This window comes from Dama dama, chromosome 23, assembly GCF_033118175.1.
Source record: "Dama dama isolate Ldn47 chromosome 23, ASM3311817v1, whole genome shotgun sequence".
Classification (NCBI taxonomy): domain Eukaryota; kingdom Metazoa; phylum Chordata; class Mammalia; order Artiodactyla; family Cervidae; genus Dama; species Dama dama.
Window position 1 is genome coordinate 21,878,340 of NC_083703.1, and position 23,847 is coordinate 21,902,186.

The 23,847-nt window shown below is 37.6% G+C and overlaps 1 protein-coding gene across 3 annotated transcripts in view; it reads left to right on the forward strand.

The window, feature by feature from the left end:
* MALRD1 (MAM and LDL receptor class A domain containing 1) overlaps positions 1-23,847 on the forward strand; it is a 522,662-nt gene that overhangs the window by 40,663 nt on the left and 458,152 nt on the right. For all 3 annotated transcript variants that reach the window (XM_061126168.1, XM_061126170.1, XM_061126169.1), the window contains exons 8-10: positions 3,031-3,197; positions 9,768-9,860; positions 12,633-12,840. In XM_061126168.1, the coding sequence (XP_060982151.1) occupies positions 3,031-3,197; positions 9,768-9,860; positions 12,633-12,840 (468 nt within the window). The remainder of the gene's footprint in view (positions 1-3,030; positions 3,198-9,767; positions 9,861-12,632; positions 12,841-23,847) is intronic.

The window sequence follows — 23,847 nt, forward strand, 5'->3', positions numbered from 1 at the left end:
ACTCCCATTATGCATATGTTGCATCTTTTGTAGTTTTCCCAGAGTTCTTAGATAGAATTATAGAATTGCTCCTTTATTTTCCAGTGTTTGCTTTTCGGTTTTGGAAGTTCCTATTGACATTTTCTTAAGCTCAGATTCATTCCTCAGTTGAGTCAGTCTATTAATGAGTTCTTTGAAGGCATTCTTCATTTCTGTTCTAGTGTTTTTTATTCCTAACATTCTAAACTGTCTGCCTATATTATCTTTTTTGCATGTTTTCTACTTTTTCTATCAGAACTCTTAACTTATTAATCCCAATTTAAAAAAATTTTCAGTCTTATAACATCCCTGCCATTTTATGGGCCTAGTTCTGATGCTTTTTCTTTCTCTTCAAACTATATATTTTTTGCTTTTTAGTATGCCTTGTAATTTTTTTTGTGAAAGCCAGGCATATTGGATTTAAGATAAATAGGTGTTTAATATGAGTTTATATATTTTTCCAGCTATAGATAAGGCTCTGTTTACTGATGGCAATAGCTTTTAATGTCTGAGATGAAAATTGCATCTGATGTTTCTGTTTTTGTCCCTCTGTTCTCTTTGGGTTTCCCTAGAGATGTCTTCTGAAATAAGGTCTGAGGCCTGCTGTTCTTTTGATAACACGCCCTTGCTATTTTACAAGACCACTTTTGATGTGGTGATAACTTGTGAGAGGAAGGGAAGCATACTGCAGTCCCATGAGTCAATCTCAGTCTTTGAGAGAAATGGTACCTTGGCTCTAAAACCTTCACAAATCCTTCTCCCTTACATCAGGTGAGACAGGAATGCCAGAGGGGACTGGGTCTGGATATTTTCCTCATTTCATGTGGAAGGTTAGAACCTGATGGATTTGATATTGCAGTTCTCCCTGATCTCAACTGCAGTCAGTTATGTGGTGGTGGTAAATAGTTTGTTTTGAGTGAAAGCCTTGTTGAGAACAACAGGAGAGGCCAGGTATATTTCAAAATGGCTGCTTTCCTTTTCTTCTGTGTGGTGCTCACTGCCTCAGTCACGTCTCACTCTTTGCGACCCCAGGGACTGCAGCACGCCAGGCTTCCCTGTCCTTCACCATCTCCTGGAGCTTGCTCAAACTCATGTCCATTGAGTCAGTGGTGCCATGCAGCCATCTATTCCCCTAGCTGTAGGCAAAAAGGGATTCTTCTCTAACTCTTACTGTGAGAAGCCGGTAGGGCTCCTGGAGGTAAAACAGAATGGGGTCCTCCCTAAGGTGGGACTGTCTGGAGTTTTCAGCTCTCAAGTGTGTTCACCCTGAGCCTCTAGCAGTTCATCCATTACGGTCTAGCTGTCTCCACCCCCAGTACTGATTCCCATAGAAGTTTTTGTTCTGGGGATTCTGGTCTTGAAAGTTGTGATTCTCTATATCTGCTCTTCTCACCAATTCCTGCCCAGTGGTTTGTACCCTGACCTCAATTTTCTCAGGGGTATAAGAGGAGTTGTTGATTTTCAGTTCATATATTTTCTTGCTGAGTGGATGGGAGTAACAACTTCCAAGCTCCTTATGCAGTGGTCCAGAAACAGGAAATTTTGCAGGCTCTTTTTCAATGAAATTTGTTCTCTTTCTCCACTACCTTCATTCTTTACTGCTCTTTTTCTTTGTTCCTGCCTTCTTGTTCAGCTGTTTTATTGTGATATTACTCAGCAACCCAGAACCTTATGTGAATAACAGCCCTGTTTTAGGGGCTCATATGTTTTCCACATTCTGTCACTTAGCCCTAGCCACAGCAATGAGGGTAAGCATATTTCCCGTCTCAGTTTATAAGCAAGGTTCCCAGCCCTGATCTCTGACTTCATTGGTAGAATTAGACTCTGTTCATCCAGGACTGTGCAGCATTTGAAGTAGCTGAAATTCTAGCTACTGCAGCCTGTGTCTGGTCTCAAGTCTGAGAGTTTTATGGTTTCAGCTCTGTTCATCACTCTGTTCATCATATCTGTTTTTCCTTATCTTTTGAGATGTTTTCTCTTGGGTTTATTCTGTCTCTGCTCTTGTAAAAATGTATTTTTATGCCATTTATCATTTCCTTGTGCATAGGTCAGAGGCAAAGTATTAATTTATTGTACTATTTTGATTAAAGTCAATCAGAGCTTCACTAAATTCATAGTTTTTTGTGAAGCTGTAGGAATATTTGCTATCTTAAAAGGAAATAGAGCATTTGAAAGACCTTATTTTTGAAAATTAAAGTTATGAAAATGTAGAAATAGCTTTGTCTTTCTGCAATATATGTATTACTGAATTAAAACAAATCCAAACTAGTTTTAAGAATCAGATGGGAAAAATTGATTGACAATATTTTTATGCACTACAAAACCCATCTGTGTAATTTAGTGGGATTGTAAGTATCTGATGCTCAACATAGTTTGATCAGAAAGAGGCAGTTTAAATTACATTCCCTTAAATGATGAAGGTTTTCCTGTGAAGAATAGAAAAAATAATCAAAAGGGAAAATAATTCTGGGAAGAAAGATGAGGAATTTTTGATTAAAGAAAGATTGCATTGTGACATTTAAATGATCATTTGGTGGCACAGAGATTTTTATATCAATAGATTTCTTTTTATAAGAACATTCATATTGAGGATAGTATAAAACTTTGATTTCAGGAATTAGGATGAGATTACAATGCATTTTAGAAATCAAATATGGCAGGACTTCCCTGGTGGTCCAGTGGTTAAGACTTTATCTTCCAATGCAGGGGGTGAGGCAGCTAAGATCCCATATGTCTCAAGGCTGAAAAAACCAAAACAGAAAACAATATTGGAACAAATTCAATAAAGACTTTTAAAATGGTCCACATCAAAAAAAAAAAAAAAATAAATAAAATATGGAAGTGAAAATCTATAATTTGTAGTTGATGTCACTTAAAAAAAAATCCTATTCTTTTAAATAATTTACTTGTGCTTCAAACTTGATTTTGAAAATTCCAGAAACATGATAATTTTGTTCAAACGGAAACAGCTGAGTTTTTTTTCTAAGTTGCTTTCCCTCCTTTATTTTTCAGGTTACTGTCTATGGGTAGGGGCTAAGCAAGCTTCTACTCTTAACCATTTAGACAGCAGGGCTTATCTGAATAGCTCTGTGTATCACTGCCTGGGCTGGAGCTGCCATCTTCAATTCTATTATGCTATGGAAAACAGTGTTTTCAGAGTAGGACTGTCTAATGATAAGGTGAGAAGAAACTTGTATTACTTTCAAATTCATTAATAAATGAAATTTCTATTCTTGGCAATTTTTGGTTCTATTTCTTAGTTATGTGTAGACTGAAGGTATTCTTTAACTTGCCTCTATTTGATATACTTTTATTTTTTTTCTCTGAGGGGAAGTTTATATTTTTCTTTTCCATTATGGTTTAGTAAAAGATATTGAATGTAGTTTCCTGTGCTATAAAATAGGACCTTGTTTATTTGGTATACCTTTAAAAAATGTATTAAGAAATTGGTTTAAGAGATACTGTCATGTACAAAAGTCATGGTGGTAGTTTGTAAAAACTTCATAAGATTTTTAAAATTCATGAAAATATGTTAAAAGAAACTATGTTGTCATAATGTATTGGGGATTCTATATTATTAACTCTACACTGAAGTGTTGATGTGATCTGCTCTGGACTTTTAATCTCTGTATCCTTAAAGCTATAAGTATGATGGAAGCAAATTAATTGTTCTGTTACAGTAGATACAGTTTTAAAAGATTGGTAATTGCTGATTAAATAAGCCAAATGAATCATATAATTGGAAAAAGAATAGTGCATCAGGCAGAGTGAAAGTTGTAGTGGTAATGATAGTGAGTAAAAAAAAACTAACTTTAACTGAAAACAATTCTCTACACATGCAAAAAATACTTGAGACACTGAGAATTTCTATTGTGAAAAATTTATTTACAGGTAGGGATAAAGAAATTATAGGGGTAAACAGCAGTTGCTGTAGAAATGGGAGACATTTGATAATAATTGCAGGAATTCTGACATTGGAAAAGCACAGTAAAGGCCTCGAATCAAGTGTCCTTTTGCTCAAATGACTTTGGGTTAATCGAGTTGAAACTTCTGTGTGACATCAGTCAGATTCATGCTTCAACAAAAGTTTGTCACTTGCACTTACCAGGTGCCACACTAACCATCTTTCCGAAGCATTTTCTTTTGTTCTTTTTTTAAAATTCGTTATTTTTAATTGGAGAATACAACATTGTGTTGGTTTCTGCCATATATCAACATGAGTCTGCCATAGGTATACATATGTCCTCTCTCTCTTAAACCTCCCTCCCACCCTCCACTCCATCCCACCCCTCTAGGTTGTCACAGAGCACCAGATTTGAGCTCCATGTATTATACAGCAAATTTCCACTGGCTATCTAATTTTACACATATAATGTATATGTTTCAGGGCTACTCTCTCCATGTGGCCCACCCTCTTCTTCCATCTGTGTCTGCAATCTGTTCTCTATGACCGCCTCTCCATTGCTGCCCTGCAGATAGGTTCCTCAGTACCGTCTTTCTAGATTCCATAAATGTATACACCAATATATGATATTTGCCTTTCTCTTTCTGTACTTCATCTTGTATAATAGGCTATAGAAGTGTGAAGTGACTTCATAGTTAATCCTCAAGTATCAGACTTCGTATTACCAAGATACTTGAACATTGAAAAGGCATTCTTTTTCTCCTGAGTTCTATCGTTTCACCTGTCCCTTTTTCTTTTTGTGTCATTCTCATCATATCCAGTTTTTTTTTTCTTCTACTTCTCTTTTCCAGGACCTTCACAGACTTCTGAAGCTGAATACTCTCATTAGATGGCCTAATGCATTTTCCTTTGTTACATGGATGAGACACAATTTGTATCACTTTGTAACTATACTTTCATCACATTTTTTTCCAGTAGTATGTGGCAGTCCACTGCCCTAGAATCTATTTGATATATTTCATTCAATTTGATGTGGTATGAGGTGGGTGGAGGGGCTGAAACATCTCCCTGCCCTTTCTGTAGGGCTCCAAACTTTTCAGATAATTGGAAAAATTTTACAAACAAAAATAGGTTTAACTTTATCTATATATGTTGCAGCATTCAAGCTTCAAGCATCTTTTAGTTATTATCAGCTGTGCCATGTAAAACAAGTCCAGTGAACTTTCATGTACTTTGAAACTTTCTGTAATTTCCAAATCCTTCTTCAACAAAGGCATAGTACAAAGAAAATTCTGAAATTTTGTTGAGCTTATAGTTAAAGATGTTTTTTAAAAAGTATGATGCTACAATACTGCTTTTCACAAGGTGGGTAATTAATATTCATTAAATGTTGAATGAGTTATTATCCTAAGTTTAAGTAGAAATCTGTGTTATCTTCTACTACTAAGGATTATTTTAATACCCTGAACATCAGTGATAGGTTATGTTTCAGTACGTGTATATGGAGATATGAATTATTGGAAGTGAGCAGTATCATTCCTCTGGCTTTGGGACTGTACAAGAAAAAAGTGCAAAAAAATTGGTTTCAGATACTATGTCATATAATAATAATAGACTTATCAAGATTCTGTCTCCCACATTGTAAAAAGAAGTTAACCGTGGAGAACTGATCCAGAGTATTAATCAGAACCAATTGGAGGTGCATCTTAGACAGTGTTAACTGATATTTGATCTGTGAGTTCACCCAGTATTCTGCAAGGCCCTAATCAGTCTTTTCTGATACTATTCGCTGTGCTCACTACATGTAACACATCGGTTACTAGTGCAAAATCTGCATCACAGTATATTTAAATTACAACTTCATGTTTTGTCACAAAGTTAAAAAGGACTTCAAACCTATCATTTAAAAAATTAGCTCTTGATGAAAATGATCATTAACATAATCTGCGGATAGAATAACAAAAACAACCCTTATGATAATGTGTGCAGGTGAACCAAGAAATACCTAGGGAGAATGCTTAGCACAATTTTATTTTTGGAGTACTTTAGAGCTTGAGAAATAAGAAATAGGTAAAAGGAAAGTTATTATATAAAAAGTTGAAACTTTGAAAGTCAGCTTCAGTGTATGTACCATCTAACTGTTCTTAGGATTAAGTCTGTGCCCATCATCTATAAGATAATAATTATAGCAACAGCCTATCTTTTATCCTCAGGAAAGTTGCCATGTCAGTGAGCCAAGGATAGTAAGGGTTCCCAGCTTGTGGTGACTTTTATATATTTTTAAAATTCCCACTGGCAAATAAATAGGAGGAAATTGTAGTTGGGAAAGGAAAGAAAATGCCTTAGAAAAATATCTTTTCTTGGATGATACAAGTTTTAAAGTTATAATAAGCTCTCCTTGAAGGAGAGCTTTTGCTAAAGTACATGAACTTATCACCACATGCAATCAAAAGTAGTTTAAAAAAAAACAAGCTTGAATTTGATATCTGATTCCCGCCCCCCCCCCGCCCCCCACCACTGGAAGAGGGGAGAAGCAGCAGAGAGCTCTAAGAGATCTGATCATAAATATTTTTCTTGGGAGGTAAAATGGTATTATTAAGCCTGGTCTGGGGGAGTTTTGTTGTTGTTTTTGTCCAGTTGCTAGGTCCTAGGTGTGTGCTCAGTTACTCAGCCGTGTCTGACTCTTTGTGACCCCATGGACTGTAGTCTGCCAGGATCCTGTGTCCATGGCATTTCCCAGGCAAGAATACTGGAGTGGGTTGCCATTCCCTTCTCCAGAGGATCTTCTTGACCCAGGGATGGAACCCACATTGCTTGCATCTCCTTCATTGGCAGGCATATTGTTTACCACTGTGCCACCTGAGAAGCTGATCTAGGGGAGTAAAGACATTTAAATAATTTTGATTGGTTGATTTTAAGATAATAGAAAATTGGAACATCACTTGAAGGCTTTTCTGACCTGCGAGTTTGTGTTTTACATTGACACCTGTTGAAAGTAACTAGCTAAGTCTGAGAGTATGGACAAATATAAAATAAAAGCTGATATGTAGTTGGAGTAAATTTTTTTCGTTTGCATGACTTGTGTTGTCAGATAGGAAAATGTGGTAGAAAAGTCTGGATTTCATGCACAATATACCATTAAATGGTTTTTCAAATGCTAAGTTAAGTTTAGAAGGAGCTACGCTCAGCCTCCTGAACAAAATGTAAATACATTCTTCTTCAGGTAGAATGGGGAAAATCAATTAGTCATTGTGAAGAAAGAGCAAAACAGCTGTACATTACCCTCATAAAGCGAAAGTGAAGGGACGTGGTAAATGCAGCTTGCCTGGTGGTGTCAATAAAAGCATCAGCGGAGGACATAGTATCTCAGTGCTAAATAGCTAAAGTCGCTTAAGAAATTATTGAAAGAAAAATTTGCTATGTTTCTCAACCCTTTATAACTTCATTGTGATGTGATCTGGAAACTATCAGCTGAAAATATGTGTCTGCCATGTATGTTTCATTGTCTTATGAAAGTCTTAACTGTTCATATAAATAAGTAATAGAATAAAGTACATTTTAATGGGTTTAGACTATCTTCTCTGAAATATTTAAGGCCTGGAAATTGGAGTAGATAACAGAGGGCAAAGAACAAAGCTAAAAAGAAATTCATATTTAGAAAATCTTGCATATGAATGAAATAAGTGAAACCAAGTAAGGAGATAAAGGCTCTTAAGAGTCTGAAAATGATGAATGTCATGTGTCATTTGGATTACAACTAGATGTCATCTTCCAGTGCTGTTTCCTATCTCACAGATGGAGGGCACAGAGATGGTCTCAGAGTTTAACCTGAGATATTTATGCCACTGTCTGCATTTTCACTGTATTTCACTATACATCTATATATATATATATAGTTGTTCAGTCACCTAGTCGTGTCCGACTCTGCGACCCCATGGACTGCAGCACTCCAGGCCCCCCTGTGCCCCACCATCTCCTGAAGTTTGCCCAAGTTCATGTCCATTGCATCGGTGATGCCATCCAGCCATCTCATCCTCTGATGCCCTCTTCTCATTTTACCCTCAATCTTTCCCAGCATCAGGGACTTTTCCAATGAGTTGTCTGTTCACATCAGATGACCAAAATACCAGAGCTTCAGCTTCAGCATCAGTCCTTCCAATGAATATTCAAGTTGATTTCCCTTAAGATTGACTGGTTTGATGTCCTTGCTGTCCAACGGACTCTCAGGAGTCTTTTCTAGCACCATAACTTGAAGGCATCAATTCTTTGGCATTCTGCCATATTTATGGTCCACCTCTCACAACCATACATGACCACTGGGAAGGCCATAGCCTTGACTATATGGATCTCTGTTAGCAGAGTAATGTCTCTGCTTTCCAACACATTGTCTAGATTTGTCATAGTTTTCCTGACAGAAGCAATTGTCTTCTGATTTCTTTGCCGCAATCACCATCCACAGTGATTATGTATATCATGAAATCTAAGGAAAATAGGGTTATTTCATAGAATGAAAGCACAATCAAAATCATAAAAGTCCAACACCATGGGCAAAATTGTGGAGTACTTTACAAACTTTTATCAAATATATGACCTCCTGCTGCTGCTGCTGCTGCTAAGTCACTTCAGTTGTGTCCAACTCTGTGTGACCCCATAGATGGCAGCCCACCAGGCTCCCGTCCCTGGAATTCTCCAGGCAAGAACACTGGAGTGGGCTGCCATTTCCTTCTCCAGTGCATGAAAGTGAAAAGTGAAAGTGAAGTCGCTCAATCGTGTCCGACTCTTCGCGAGGCCATGGACTGTAGCCCACCAGGCTCCTCCGTCCATAGGATTTTCCAGGCAAGAGTACTGGAGTGGGGTGCCATTGCCTTTCTGTATGACCTCCTAGTACATAGCAATATAGTTTTGCATATACTTTGCAACCTGGATGCTTTAGAAGACATGGAAAGGTCTCTGATTAAGTGACTGGAGAGTAAAATAGAAATATAATCTCCAGAAAAGACTGCATTATTTGGAACTTGGAATGACTTCTTCCATAGGAAAAAATATTTGAGATTGTGCAGAAAATATATCTGATAACATTTTTTAACTTTCATGTTAAATATTTGCCTGCATTTTTTCTTTTCTTTAATCAAGGCAATATTGCAAAATGTAGTAATGTCAGTGGGATCAATGTTTAAATAGCTGGTTTATTAATTGATACTTAGAATTTTATATTTTGAAGTGTAGTACTTTATTCAAGATTCCATTCAAATTTTTCTTCTAAACTTATTCTCCATCATAAAAAATAGGCAGCTTTATTATGTATATATACTTTATTTCCTTATTTTTTAAAAGATAATTTTTATAGAGTGGTTTTAGAGTCACAGCAAAATCAAAAGAAAGGTACAGAGATTTACCATAAACCCTCTGTTCCCACATATTCGTAGTCTCCCCCATTAGTATCATCTTCCACTAGAATGGCACACATGTTATAATTGATGAACCTACACTGACATGTCATTATCACCTAAGGTCTCTAATTTACATTAGGGTTCATGTTTAGAGCTGCATATTCTGTGGGTTGGGACAAATGTATAATGAATGACATGGATCCATTATTATACTATCATAAAGATATTATATTATCATAAGTGAAAAGAGTGCTCTCTTTTTTCATCCCTCCTTATCTCCATTTCTTTATTTTTCTCTTAAAATATAATATACCATTTTAAACAATATTTCAATTTTTAGTCCTTAATATCCTACAGGTACAATCAACTCTACTGAAATGTAATTAAGAGGGAACATATGTGAATATAAGAGTAGAATTTTGGGAATGAGTGATGTTTTTTCCTTTGAATCAAAGGGAGAAGAAATATTTTGGATATACAACACATCAACTCACAGAAAATGGGTGAAAGTGGATGTGGTAATACCAGAAGAACTGAAGACATTTAAGGTATAAAAGGGAAAAACAAGTATTTTTTATCATAGGTTTAATTTTTAGCCTTGTAGTGAGTTTATCATTTGTTATTAATTTAAATTAGCATTTAAATTAGAAATATAGATTCATATGTTTAGGGAGAGCAATTACTTGTTTTCATTGTACCTACCTGTACTCAAGTCAAATTTGCTTGAGCGGAGAAGCAAGAAAGTAACTACTATTTTTTTTTTTTTTTAAACAGAGTTAGTGTATTGATCAAATCTAGGAAAGAATAATACAGTTCTTATACTGATGCTACAGGTCACTCACAAACAAAAGATTGACACATTCAAATTTTATATAATTCAGTATTCAACAAAAGCTTTTGAAATGATGAGAATATTAACTACTCTTGTTTAAAGCATCCTCATTCTCCATGGGCTCCTTCCCTAGCATCCCCAAACACTGTGCAGTACAACCAAGGAAGCCAGTTGCATTTGAAGCAGATAAACAATAAACCAGTACTGAAAAATCAGGAGAGTATATGCAAATATTTTGAATGCAGGAATTCACATCTTTATAACGCATGGGTAACTCTACCTGTCCAAAGATGCATCTGAAATATACATATGCTCAGTGGGAATGCTATCTCTTCAAATTATTAACTTGGGGTTTTGTGTTGTATATAGAGTTGAGATTGTGCATAAAAATATCTGGTAACATTTAAAAACTTTCATATTCAGTGTTTGTCATTTCTTTTCTAATATCATGGCAATATTGCAATGTGTAGTAATGTCAGATCAACATTAAAATTCTGGTATTATTAATTGCTGTTTAGAGTTTTTATTTTTAAAGTAGAGTACTTTAAGGTTCCATTCACTTTGTGTTATATAAAGAGTACATAAATACATTTATACTGGAGTGCAAGTGTAAAATAATGAGGCTGATTGTATGTGTGGCTTATGAAACCAATTTTATTCCTTTAAGGTAATATCACACTCATACATTTTTCTAGGTATTAGAAGGAGGCCCCAAATGATATGAACTGTGACTATGCAGATTTTTAAAATCCAATTTACAGCTGAATTTGGAACTTACAAATCACAGCATTTTTGTAGCAATCTCAGAAGTTGAGGTTTATATCATAGCCCATTGAGTTAACATTTTGATACTATTAACTTTTCTAAGCTCCTATCTACCTCTATAGTTTCTGAAAGAAGTACTAAATGATTGGACTTCTATTATTTTTTCATAAGCTAAATATTAAAGTTTGTTTTGGTACTTAACTCAGAGATAAAAAATGTAATGAAAATAATTTTGGAGTTACCATTTCCAAGTGCATATTAAATATAACTAGCTTTTCAGTAATGGCAGACTTTTGAGATCCAAGTTGAAACTCAAAATTTTGGAAACCTAAACTGAAATCACTTCTGTATATCTGATACCTTGAGACTGTGAAAATACACAGCTGTAGGTGCAATGATTTTAACATATAGTCATTATGGAAAAAGATGCAAAGTTTTCTTACCATGAAATATTTAAATTTATTATTTTATACATTGTTAAATATGTATGCAAACTTGATCTTAAGTAATTCTTAAATATATATTGCTCATCTTTTTGAAAAGAAAATTTCTCAGACACGTGAAGCTGGAAGAGACTAAAAGGAGTCAGTCTTTGCTCCTAGAATCTTATTTACATATTAACAATATCGACGCAAAAAAAATACCCTCTGAATTACTATGCTGTACATCTGAAACACAATATTATAAATTAACTATACTTCAAAAAATAGAAATACTTTTGCTGTATTCCATGAAAACCAAACCAAACCCAATATTTAGTTCAGTGCTGATCAACAGAACTTTCTGTGTTAATGGCAATTTTATCTGTGTACTCCAGTGTGGTAGTCAGTAGCCACATGTGGTTATTGAATTCTTGAAATGTAACTATTAAAATGTGGAACTGACTTTTAACTTAATTTTAGTTCATGTAAATTGATATAGCGCTAGGTAACTAGTGACTACCATATTGGATGGCAGAGAATAAGGCATCTGCTATACCGTTTTTGATTTTTCTTGCACTCTTGGTGTTACCTAATAATTGCTCTTGTTAAAACCTCAAGGGATATTAATACTTCCACATCATCTTAACACTAGCATAGCAACGTATCGTTGTTTCAACTTGCTAGTATCTTATACCTTTAGAAAGCATGCAATTCAGTTACAGAAAATAAATTCATTTCCTTTAATTAGCACTTCTTTGTTAGAGAAATTCTTTTATAAGGATTAATAGATTTTAAAATTTATTCTTTTAAATGTTTTCCTATTCTATTGCATCCCTTTTTATCTGCCTGACACTTCACTTCCTACCTAGTAACTAATTTCAATAGTTAAAAAACCAAGTGCATCTATAATTCTTGTTATATAAATAGCAACAACACTTATTCTTTTCCTTGAATATTAAAGTCAGTGGGCTGTGAAAATGATGACCAAGTAATTTTGCAGTCAGGGACATTGTTGGTGATTAAGGGGATCATGATCACGGGTGATTTTTCAGATCAGATCATCAGATCATGGGTGGTTTCTTAGACACCTCAGTGGCTCTAATGTGCCCATCAATCTGATGTGTGTGAGTCAAGCTTATCAAATGGGAACTTTATTCTTAGTTGTACTTGCTTCTTAATTGTATTTGCTTTATCTTTAAAAAGGCATTTTTCTTAATAATTCTTGAATCTCTAGTATTATTTCTGGAGCCTTTTGGAAGAGATTTTTAAGGTCACAAATTGTTCTCTGTGCTTCCCTGAAGGTTATTTTTGAAGGGACTGTTTTGAGCCACAAAGGTTTTATTGGGCTTGATGACCTGTGGGTCTATGCCTGTGCCCAGGCCCCGTCCAGACAACATTGCTCTGCAGATGAATTCACCTGTGCCAGCGGCCAGTGCATTGCTCGAGAATTGGTCTGTGACTCTTGGCAGGACTGTTCTGATGAGAGTGATGAGGACCCGGAAACTTGCTGTAAGTAAATTAATGGTTGACTCACTCCTATGCTCACATTCATGATAGTGGTTGAATTTAAAAGAGCCTTTTATCTTGAGCAAGGTGAAGTTAGTATGTATGAAGTAAGATGAATGTACGTTCTCAATTTGAAGCCATAAGCACTATTCCTTGTGGGCGTCTCTATGCTAATTTAATGTTTTGGTGCTTTTTGTTCACTCTCAGAATCTATTTGTTCAACAAATGAATAGTTGTGACGATGAGTGAGGTGTGTGTATTTTGAGTAAGAAGAAAATGGATGGGAGAAGGAATCTATTTGTATTCTTCTCTTAAATACAAATTTACTATGGGTTAATAACCTTTTTTAAATGTGAGATTTTTTTCCATTCTGACCAATTATGTAGAAAGCTGTGGGGCAAGGGGAAAGAGAAGGAGGGCTGTTATTACCTTCCAGATAGCCACGATGATGTAGAAATCAGCCATGGTTGGTATTCATGATTAGGCAAAAAGGCCCAACTCCTTTATTTTAGACCTTTTATGAAGAGTCTTTGATAACAGTAATGATAAATTCTATTACTATTCAAACCTAGTTATATCAGAAAGAAATATAATTTAATATACAACCTACATCATGGTTTTCATTCATATGAGGTAACTTAGCAACTAAAATGCTTGTCTTTTTAGAAACAATGAATACAACTAAATTCATCCAATTACTATATCACAAACAGGAGGGTCTCTTAATTATTAAAAACTTTACATTTATTTTTGCTGCAGTGCTTTATTTTTGTGATATATTTTGTTGAGCAACATAAAATATTATAACAAGATGAATGTCACCTTTTTAATGGAAAGCTTTGTACAGTATGCTTCTGCTGATTGGTGAGTAAGGATTTTACTGAGAGTAATGGACAAAGGGACAAAAATGGACACTTAGTTTTAACCATAAATTTAAGTAAAATAATCTCCTTACTGATATGATCTCCATGGATTTTCTTGTGCCCCCTTTTTTTTTTTTTTCATTAGGAAAGAGGCATTTCATTTTCTGTAACGCGACTGTCACTTTCCTCTGTTTTGCTTCATTAAAAAGTTTTATTTACAGACAATTTGGTTCATTTCTTGGGACAAATTCACCTTTCTAATGGTTTGTATTATTCTCAATTTCAGTAATTAAGAGTAAATATATTTCTTGTCTTTTCAATTCCACATATTGAAACTTAAACTTATTAATAGCTTTTCTCCTTTCTTTCCCTGCAGTTGAAGGATTCTTTATGTTATCCTTTTAACTCATTTTCTTCATCGAATTTCACCTAGAATATTACTAGATACTTTAGCATTTGATTTTGGACATACTTTCCCATATCTCTTTATTGGAAGTTTTATTGATTACTTATCTGACATTTCACCCATAGATTATATCTTGATCCCATTTTGCTCTTTCCTTTGTGTGAATTCAGGGACAGATGTCTGTCCTTATCAAAAAGTAGTTTTGCTTCATAGTCAGCTAAATTTTCCAAATAATGTAAGATCATTTAGACAAATAGTCAAAGAACAACTGGCATGCTTGCTAGATTTAGATCAGCTTTATATAGGAGATATGACATAAAAAAGATAGCCATGTTACATATTACAAAACATCCATATAGTTTGGTGTCAACATGAGTGTTTCATGTACATATTTGTATAATCAATTTTGCTTGGAGGAAATTATTTTATAGTAATGGAATTACTAGAATTGATGTAAATGTTATAATGTTACACTGTTTTCTGCACTAAAGTATTTAGCATGTGCAGCCCGTGTATAATATGCAAAACATGTTAAATATACTTTAGTGCATAAAATAGTGTAGCATTGTATTGATTCTAAAAATTGCATTACTATACAAATAAGTTCCTCCAAGCAAAAATGATTATACAAATATGTACATGAAATACTCATGTTGACATCAAAGTATATATATATGTTTTGTAGTATGTAACATGGCTACATTCTTAAGTCATATCCCCTATATAAAGTATATAAACACATGTATATATATGTTATTACAAAATAAGAGGCTTTCCTCTGACATTTTAAGCCAATTTCAAACATTGTACAACATACTTTGAGTTTGTATTTTACAAGTTTGAATTTGTTATACAAATTTTTTTTATAAATAAAATTTTCAGGTCCATAAAGCTCAAGAAAAATGATTTTATATCCTTTTTTAAAATGTCAGCATAGGTTGAATCTCTAGATTGGTATAGCTCATATTGCCGGGAGAAATATCAACAACCTCAGATATGCAGATGACACCACCCTTATGGCAGAAAACAAAGAAGAACTAAAGAGCCTCTTGATGAAAGTGAAAGAGGAGAGTGAAAAAGTGTCTTAAAACTCAACATTCAGAAAACTAAGATCATGGCATCCAGTCCCATCACTTCATGGGAAATAGACGGGGAAACAATGGAAACAGTGAGAGACTTTATATTTGGGGGCTCCAAAACTACTGCAGATGGTGACTGCAGCCATGAAATTCAAAGACGCTCACTCCTTGGAAGGAAAGTTATGACCAACCTAGACAGTGTATTAAAGAGCAGAGACCTTAATTTGCCGACAAAGATCTATCTAGTCAAAGCTATGGTTTTTAAAGTAGTCATGTATGGTTGTGAGAGTTGGACTATAAAGAAAACTGAGTGCCAAAGAATTGATGCTTTTGAATTGTGGTGTTGGAGAAGACTGTTGAGAGTCCCCTGGACTGCAAGTAGATCAAACCAGTCAATCATAAAGGAAATTAGTCCTGAGTAAAAAGATGTCCTTTCATTATAGGGGACTGTCATGCAAAAGTAGGAAGTCAAGAAACACCTGGAGTAACAGGCAAATTTGGCCTGAATGAAACAGGGCAAAGACTAATAGAGTATTGCCAAGAGAATGCACTGGATCATAGCAAACACCCTCTTCCAACAACACAAAAGAAGACTCTACACATGGACATCACCAGATGGTCAATACCGAAATCAGATTGATTATAATCTTTGCAGCCAAAGATGGAGAAGCTCTATACAGTCAGCAAAAACAAGGCCAGGAGCTGACTGTGGCTCAGATCATGAACTCCTTATTGCCAAATTTAGACTTAAATTGAAGAAAGTAGGGAAAACCACTACACCATTCAGGTATGACCTAAGTCAAATCCCTTATGATTATACAGTGGAAGTGAGAAATAGATTTAAGAGACTAGATCTGATAGACAGAGAGCCTGATGAACTATGGACGGAGGTTCGTGACATTGTGCAGGAGACAGGGATCAAGACCATCCCCATGGAAAAGAAATGCAAAAAGGCAAAATGGCTGCCTGAGGAGGACTTACAAGTAGCTGTGAAAAGAATAGAAGCAAAAACCAAAGGAAAAAAGGAAAGATATTCCCATTTGAATGCAGAGTTCCAAAGAATAGGAAGGAGAGATAAGAAAGCCTTCCTCAGTGATCAATGCAAATAGAGGAAAACATCTATTTCTGCTTTATTGACTATGCCAAAGCTTCGATTGTGTGGACCACAATAAACTGTGGGAAATTCTTCGAGAGATGGGCATACCAGACCACCTGACCTGCCTCTTGAGAAACCTATATGCAGGTCAGGAAGCAACAGTTAGAACTGGACATGGAACAACAGACTGGTTCCAAATCGGGAAAGGAGTATGTCAAGGCTGTATATTGTCACCCTGCTTATTTAACTTATATGCAGAGTACATCATGAGAAATGCTGGGCTGGAAGAAGCACAAGCTGGAATCAAGACTGCCAGGAGAAATATCAATAACCTCAGATATGCAGACAACACCACCCTTATGGCAGAAAGTGAAGAGGAACTAAATGTGATGTGAAAGAGGAGAGTGAAAACGTTGGCTTAAAGCTCAACATTCAGAAAACTAAGATCATGGCATGCGGTCCCATCACTTCATGGCATCCGGTCCCATCACTTCATGGCAAATAGATGGGGAGACAGTGGAAACGGTGTCAGACTTTATTTTTCTGGGCTCCAAAATCACTGTAGATGGTGATTGCAGCCATAAAATTAAAAGACGCTTACTCCTTGGAAGGAAAGTTATGACCAACCTAGATAGCATATCAAAAAGCAGAGACATTACTTTGCCAACAAAGGTCCGTCTAGTCAAGGCTATGGTTTTTCCAGTGGTTATGTATGGATGTGAGAGTTGGACTGTGAAGAAAGCTAAGCACTGAAGAATTGATGCTTTTGAACTGTGGTGTTGGAGAAGACTCTTGAGAGTCCCTTGGACTGCAAAGAGATCCAACCAGTCCATCCTAAAGGAGATCAGTTCTGACTGTTCATTGGAAGGACTGATGCTGAAGCTGAAACTCCAGTACTTTGGCCATCTCATGTGAAGAGTTGACTTATTGGAAAAGACCCTGATGCTGGGAGGGATTGGGGGCAGGAGGAGAAGGGGACAGCAGAGGATGAGATGGCTGGATGGCATCACCGACTCAATGGACATGAGTTAGAGTAAACTCTGGGAGTTGGTGATGGACAGGGAGGCCTGGCGTGCTGCAATTCATGGGGTTGCAAAGAGTCGGACACGACTGAGGGACTGAACTGAACTGAGTCATTGGAAGAACTGTTGCTGAAGCTGAAGTTCCAATACTTTGGGCACCCAATGTGAAGAACTGACTCATTGGAAAATACCCTGCTGCTGGGAAAGATTGAAGGCAGGAGGAGAAGGGGATGACAGAGGATGAGATGGTGGATGGCATCGCTGACTGATGGACATGAGTTTGAGCACCCTCTGAGTGTTGGTGATGGCCAGGGAAGCCTGGCACGTTGTAGTCCATGGGGTCGCAGAGTCAGACACTGCTTAGCAACTGAAGTGATAGTTCATATATACAGCTTGAATACATCAAATTTTTTTACTGTATTCCAGAGGCTAAGTAAATATTAACTCATGAATGTTATCAATGGTCAGCGTAAAATTTGCAAAATGCGTATTTACTCAGGTGGTGGTTCTTTACCAAGGTCCTCTTACTTTTATATTATTTTAACAAATGTAGTTGATTGAGCCTCCAGTCCAGTACTTTTCCAAAAGTAGCTAATGGTAAAGGAAAAACGGATTCTGCTGTTCCTACCGTTAGTGTTACTTGGTTGACCAGTAGTCTCGGCAGCAGCATCTGAGAGTTCCTTGGAAACACAGAATTTCAGGCTATAACCCAGTCTTATGGAACCCAAAGTTGCATTTTAACAGTGCCCCAGATGATTCACCTGCATGTTTTAAAATTGGAGAACCACTGTGCCTAAAAGGCTTTAAATGGAGGCCAACAACACTTTCTGAAAAAAGAAAACAGGTGGAGAGAAAACTGTAAGAGGAAACAGTCTTAAAAGGCAAATTGGAGGCCTTTTATGATAGAAAACAAAACTCCCGGTACTTCACTGATACCTAAGGGCATCATTATAATTCCTAAAAATATAGTTTTAAAATAGTGCTATTAAGATATATTGATGTACAAAGTGAAAGTGAAGTCGCTCAGTCGTGTCTGACTCTTTGCAACCCCATGGACTGTAGCCTACTAGGCTCCTCTCTCCATGGGATCTCCAGGAAAGAGTACTGGAGTGGGTTGCCATTTCCTTCTCCAATACTGATGTACAAAAACTGCACAAAATGAATGTATACAGTTGGATTACGTTGGACACATGCATACACTTGTGAAACCTGTGCAGGGTCCTTCACCTCCAAAGTTTTCCTTGTCCTCCCCTACCCCACCCCCCGCTTCTTTTTTGTAGCCAAAACCCTTGACCCAAGATTTATCTTGCTAACCGGGTGGGGCCGCGCAGACAGGCGCCCTGGAGGCCTAGGAGCTGGAGGGAACCAGCCCCTATCCTTGGGCAGCAGAGGCGAAGGGCGTGGCAGGGGAGGGGCAGCTGGCTGCGCTCCCCTCCCGCTTCGTCCTCCGCTGCCTCCTGGTCTCTCTCTGTCTCAGGTCAGTTAAGGGCCGAGTGTTTCAACATATCTCAGCAGCGGAACGGTTCAGTGCCCACCTGCCGCAGGTGAACCCCTGCCTCGGTCTAGCAGCCTCCACGACCGGCCCTTGCCGGTGACCCGCGTCGCGATGTCTAGGTGCAGCGTTCATTAGGGTGGTGAAAGGGGCGCCGCAGGACCTACGACCCGCTGCCCTAGCGATCTTGGTCCTGAAGGCAAAGGCACAGGCCCCTTGGCCATCGCCGCAGGTCACCCAGGTCTGGGGCCTCCCCTTAGCAGGACATCCCCGCGGGGCAGCGCCCCGGGACCCGGGCGCTTCTGCTGAGTCCTCACCTTCGCCGCGGCTCCTCCTTCCTGGAAGAGACCGGAGGAGCGGAGGTGGGGGCGCCGGAGGGAAAGGGGGGCCACCACCTCTGACACCCCGGGGCAGGAGAGGTGTTGCTGGGGAAGGTGCCCAAGCGGCCGTGGTCCTTGTGGGATAACATGGCCCGAGCCGCGGAAGGTCCCGGGAGGCGCGCACCTAGGCGCCCGGATCCGCCGCTGGAGGCGGGGAAGCCTGGACGCTGTGACCGAGGGGAGCCAGCCCCCGAGGAGAGGGGTGGTGGCCAGAGAGCCCCGAGCAGCTAGGAGCGGAGCGCAGGCCTTTCCAGTTCTCAGAGCAGCAGCAGGACTGTAAGCCCTGCAAGGATGAGGAAGTGCCATTGCGTGGCTTACTACAAGCGGTTTTGTAGAACTTCTTTCTAGTGGAGGATATCACCTGTCAAAGTTCCAAACATCCTGGATACTCTTGCCCAGGAAAACGTCGCCACTGTCGACTCTTAAAGGCTCAAGATTGGTGTTGGAGATGCACAGGCAAATGCCTGTCCCGACAGCACTTTCAGCTTAAAATACATCGTTTAGTTTCATTCTTTTACAAGTGGTTGACCAGTTTTCCCAGCACCACTTGTTAAAGAGGTTGTCTTTTTTCCATTGTATATCCTTGCCTCCTTTGTCAAAGATAAGGTGTCCATAGGTTCGTGGATTTATCTCTGGGCTTTCTATTCTGTTCCATTGATCTATATTTCTGTCTTTGTGCCAGTACCATACTGTCTTGATGACTGTGGCTTTGTAGTAGAGTCTGAAGTCAGGCAGGTTGATTCCTCCAGTTCCATTCTTCTTTCTCAAGATTACTTTGGCTAGTAAACTCAAAATGGATTAAAGATCTAAATGTAAGACCAGAAACTATAAAACTCCTAGAGGAGAACATAGGCAAAACACTCTCAGACATAAATCACAGCAAGATCCTCTATGACCCACCTCCCAGAATATTGGAAATAAAAGCAAAACTAAACAAATGGGACCTAATGAAACTTAAAAGCTTTTGCACTACAAAGGAAACTATAAGTAAGGTGAAAAGACAGCCTTCAGATTGGGAGAAAATAATAGCAAACGAAGCAACAGACAAAGGATTAATCTCAAAAATATACAAGCAACTCCTGAAGCTCAATTCCAGAAAAATAAATGACCCAATCAAAAAATGGGCCAAAGAACTAAACAGACATTTCTCCAAAGAAGACATACAGATGGCTAACAAACACATGAAAAGATGCTCAACATCACTCATTATTAGAGAAATGCAAATCAAAACCACAATGAGGTACCATTACACGCCAGTCAGGATGGCTGCTATCCAAAAGTCTACAAGCAATAAATGCTGGAGAGGGTGTGGAGAAAAGGGAACCCTCTTACACTGTTGGTGGGAATGCAAACTAGTACAGCCGCTATGGAAAACAGTGTGGAGATTTCTTAAAAAACTGGAAATAGAACTGCCATATGACCCAGCAATCCCACTTCTGGGCATACACACTGAGGAAACCAGATCTGAAAGAGACACGTGCACCCCAATGTTCATTGCAGCACTGTTTATAATAGCCAGGACATGGAAGCAACCTAGATGCCCATCAGCAGATGAATGGATAAGGAAGCTGTGGTACATATACACCATGGAATATTACTCAGCCATTAAAAAGAATTCATTTGAACCAGTCCTAATGAGATGGATGATGCTGGAGCCCCTTATACAGAGTGAAGTAAGCCAGAAAGATAAAGAACATTACAGCATACTAACACATATATATGGAATTTAGAAAGATGGTAACGATAACCCTATATGCAAAACAGAAACAGAGACACAGAAATACAGAACAGACTTTTGAACTCTGTGGGAGAATGTGAGGATGGGATATTTCAAAAGAACAGCATGTATACTATCTATGGTGAAACAGATCACCAGCCCAGGTGGGATGCATGAGACAAGTGCTCCGGCCTGGTGCACTGGGAAGACCCAGAAGAATCGGGTGGAGAGGGAGGTGGGAGCGGGAATTGGGATGGGGAAGACGTGTAAATCCATGGCTGATTCATATCAATGTATGACAAAACCCACTGAAATGTTGTGAAGTGATTGGCCTCCAACTAATAAAAAAAAAAAAAAAAAAAAAAAAAAACATCGTTTAAATGGACACGAAAGACGGTTTTGCTGAGCGGGTGCTGGTGGAGCAGACAACTAAGCTTTTTTTCATGCTCCTTCTCCTTTTCGCCTCTCCCATTTCAAAATATTTCACAAAACATTATATATTTTTTTACAAGTATTAAGTATTGCAAAACAATTGGCCAAGTGTATAATACAGTGTTTTGACTATAGACACTATTTTGCATAACCAAATGTTTGTATCAACTGAACAGCATATGCTTTCCAGTGTTTTCGATACCGCATAGAAGTGGCATCATCTTTCTAAGTGAAATAAGCCAGTCACAGAAAGGCAAATACTGCACAATTCCGAACTATGGATTTTTGATGGTTGTTAATATGATCCTGTATAAAACAGGGACATTTAAGAATAAAATACTCACGCCATATATTTTCTACCACATTTCTAATAAGATAAAATGTAACATATACCAGTATACATTGGTATATGCATACCTGGTCTAAAGGTGTACATTGGCTAGCAGAACAACTAACATATAAAATATACCTAATTTTCCAACATATGCTACAACATGGCTAAATCTTGAGGACATTTTGCTAAGTGAAATATGCAGGTCACAGCAGGACAAACATTGTATAATTCTACTTACCTAGAGGACTCAAAACAGGAAGCAGAATGGTGGTTGCCAGAGGTTGAAGGGAAGGGAAAAATGAGAATGTTAGTGGGTATGGAGTTTGGCTTTGGGATTATGGGAAAGTTCTGAAGACACATTATGGTCATACAACTGTGTAAAGGTGCTTACTGCCACTCAACTGGACACTTAAAAATGGTCAAAAAGGTAAATTTTATAGTAAGTATGGTGATGGTTTACTCACTAAGTCATGTCTGACTCTTACAACCCCATGGACTATAGCCCACCAGGCTCCTCTGTCCATGGGGTTCTCCAGGCAAGAATAACGGAGTGGGTTGCCGTTTCCTTCTCCAGGGGAATCTTCCTGACTCAGGAATCAAACCTGGGTTTCCTGCATTGCAGGCAGATTCTTTACCAACTGAACTGCAAAGGAAGCCCATATAAGTATATTTTACCACAAGAAAATGTTGAAAAAAAAAATATATATATAGTTCATGCAGACTGTGTGTCAACAAGGACGGAAGCATGGACAGATCAGTGTTTAAATTAAAGCAGTTTGGAAAATTCCATGGGAAAACTCTTTTAATTGAATGAAAAAATAGGAATGTTTTAGAGCATTTAAAATGCAAATAGAAACTGTGACACTTCAAAGGAGAAGGTACAACATTCAAGTGAAAGAAACTTGAACCAAGAATCCAGTGCAAGATGTTTAATTTTCAATGTGATACTGTGCCTGAATGCTTTCCATATTTTGAAAAAAATGTTGACTACTAAAATATCTCCTGAGGGTAAGGGACATATATGTTCACTTAGTGGAGAAAAGATCTTGTGGGTTCTCAATAAATAAAATATTTTTGTTAGTATAATCATATTAAAACGTAGTATCTGCTTAATGAATGTAATGTTCCCACACAGACTTCTTTTCTTATACAATAGAGAACTGACTGACTTCTGAACCAGGGAGTTCATAAATATTTTAATTTTCATGATCCAGAATTTTCCTCAGCTGCCACAATGAAATTCTTTTTTCTCTTGCCAGTATGCTTCAGTGGTTGAATATGCAAGAGAAAGCTTTGTCATAATTTAAAAATATTACTCTAACTGATGAACTCAGTGAAATTTCACTGAAATTATGAACTGTGGCATATCTCATTCTCTGATTAGAGATGGTGATATGTATTCTGCAGTCACAGAAATTTAAGTAAAAGCAACCAGATAATCCAAATCACTACTTGTCATGAATACAGTTTGTGTATAATACAAATAGATAAATTTTTAGATTTTATAAATATTTAACATTTAGCACATGTGGTATCATAAGGCATTTATTAGCTGCCTGCATGTGTTTGGCCCTCCCGGTTTTACTTCAGATATAACTTTACCTTAAATGTTTGGAATTATGTAGGGGAAATATTAATGGAAGGACTTCAGCTTTGGTGACTGGAATTTGACTTCTATTTTATAGTACAGTTAAGTTCTAGAATATTTAGCTTTAAGAAAGTCCTTTGACATGTACTGGAATGAATGTCATTGGTTAAAAAAAAAGCAAAACAGCTGAGCAATTCACTAAGATCTTTATAAAGCTGATTGCATCATTTTATAGAGGTGATTGCTTCCTTGGTAGCTCAGCTGGTAAAGAATCCACCTGCAATGCAAGAGACCTGGGTTTGATTCCTGGGTCAGGACGATCCCTTGAAGAAGGGATAGGCTACTCCAGTATTCTTGGGCTTCTCTGGTGGTTCAGCTGGTAAGGAATCTGCCTGCAATGCGGGAGACCTGGGTTTGTTTCCTGGGTTGGGAAGATCCCCTAGAGAAGGGAAAGGCTGCCCACTCCAGTATTCTGGCCTGGAGAATAGCCCATGGGGTTGCAAACAGTCAGACATGACTGAACAACTTTCACTTTGTATTATTTTGCTTTCATGTATCTTTACAGTGATGGGCTTTAAAAATTAATTTTCATTTTTCAAAA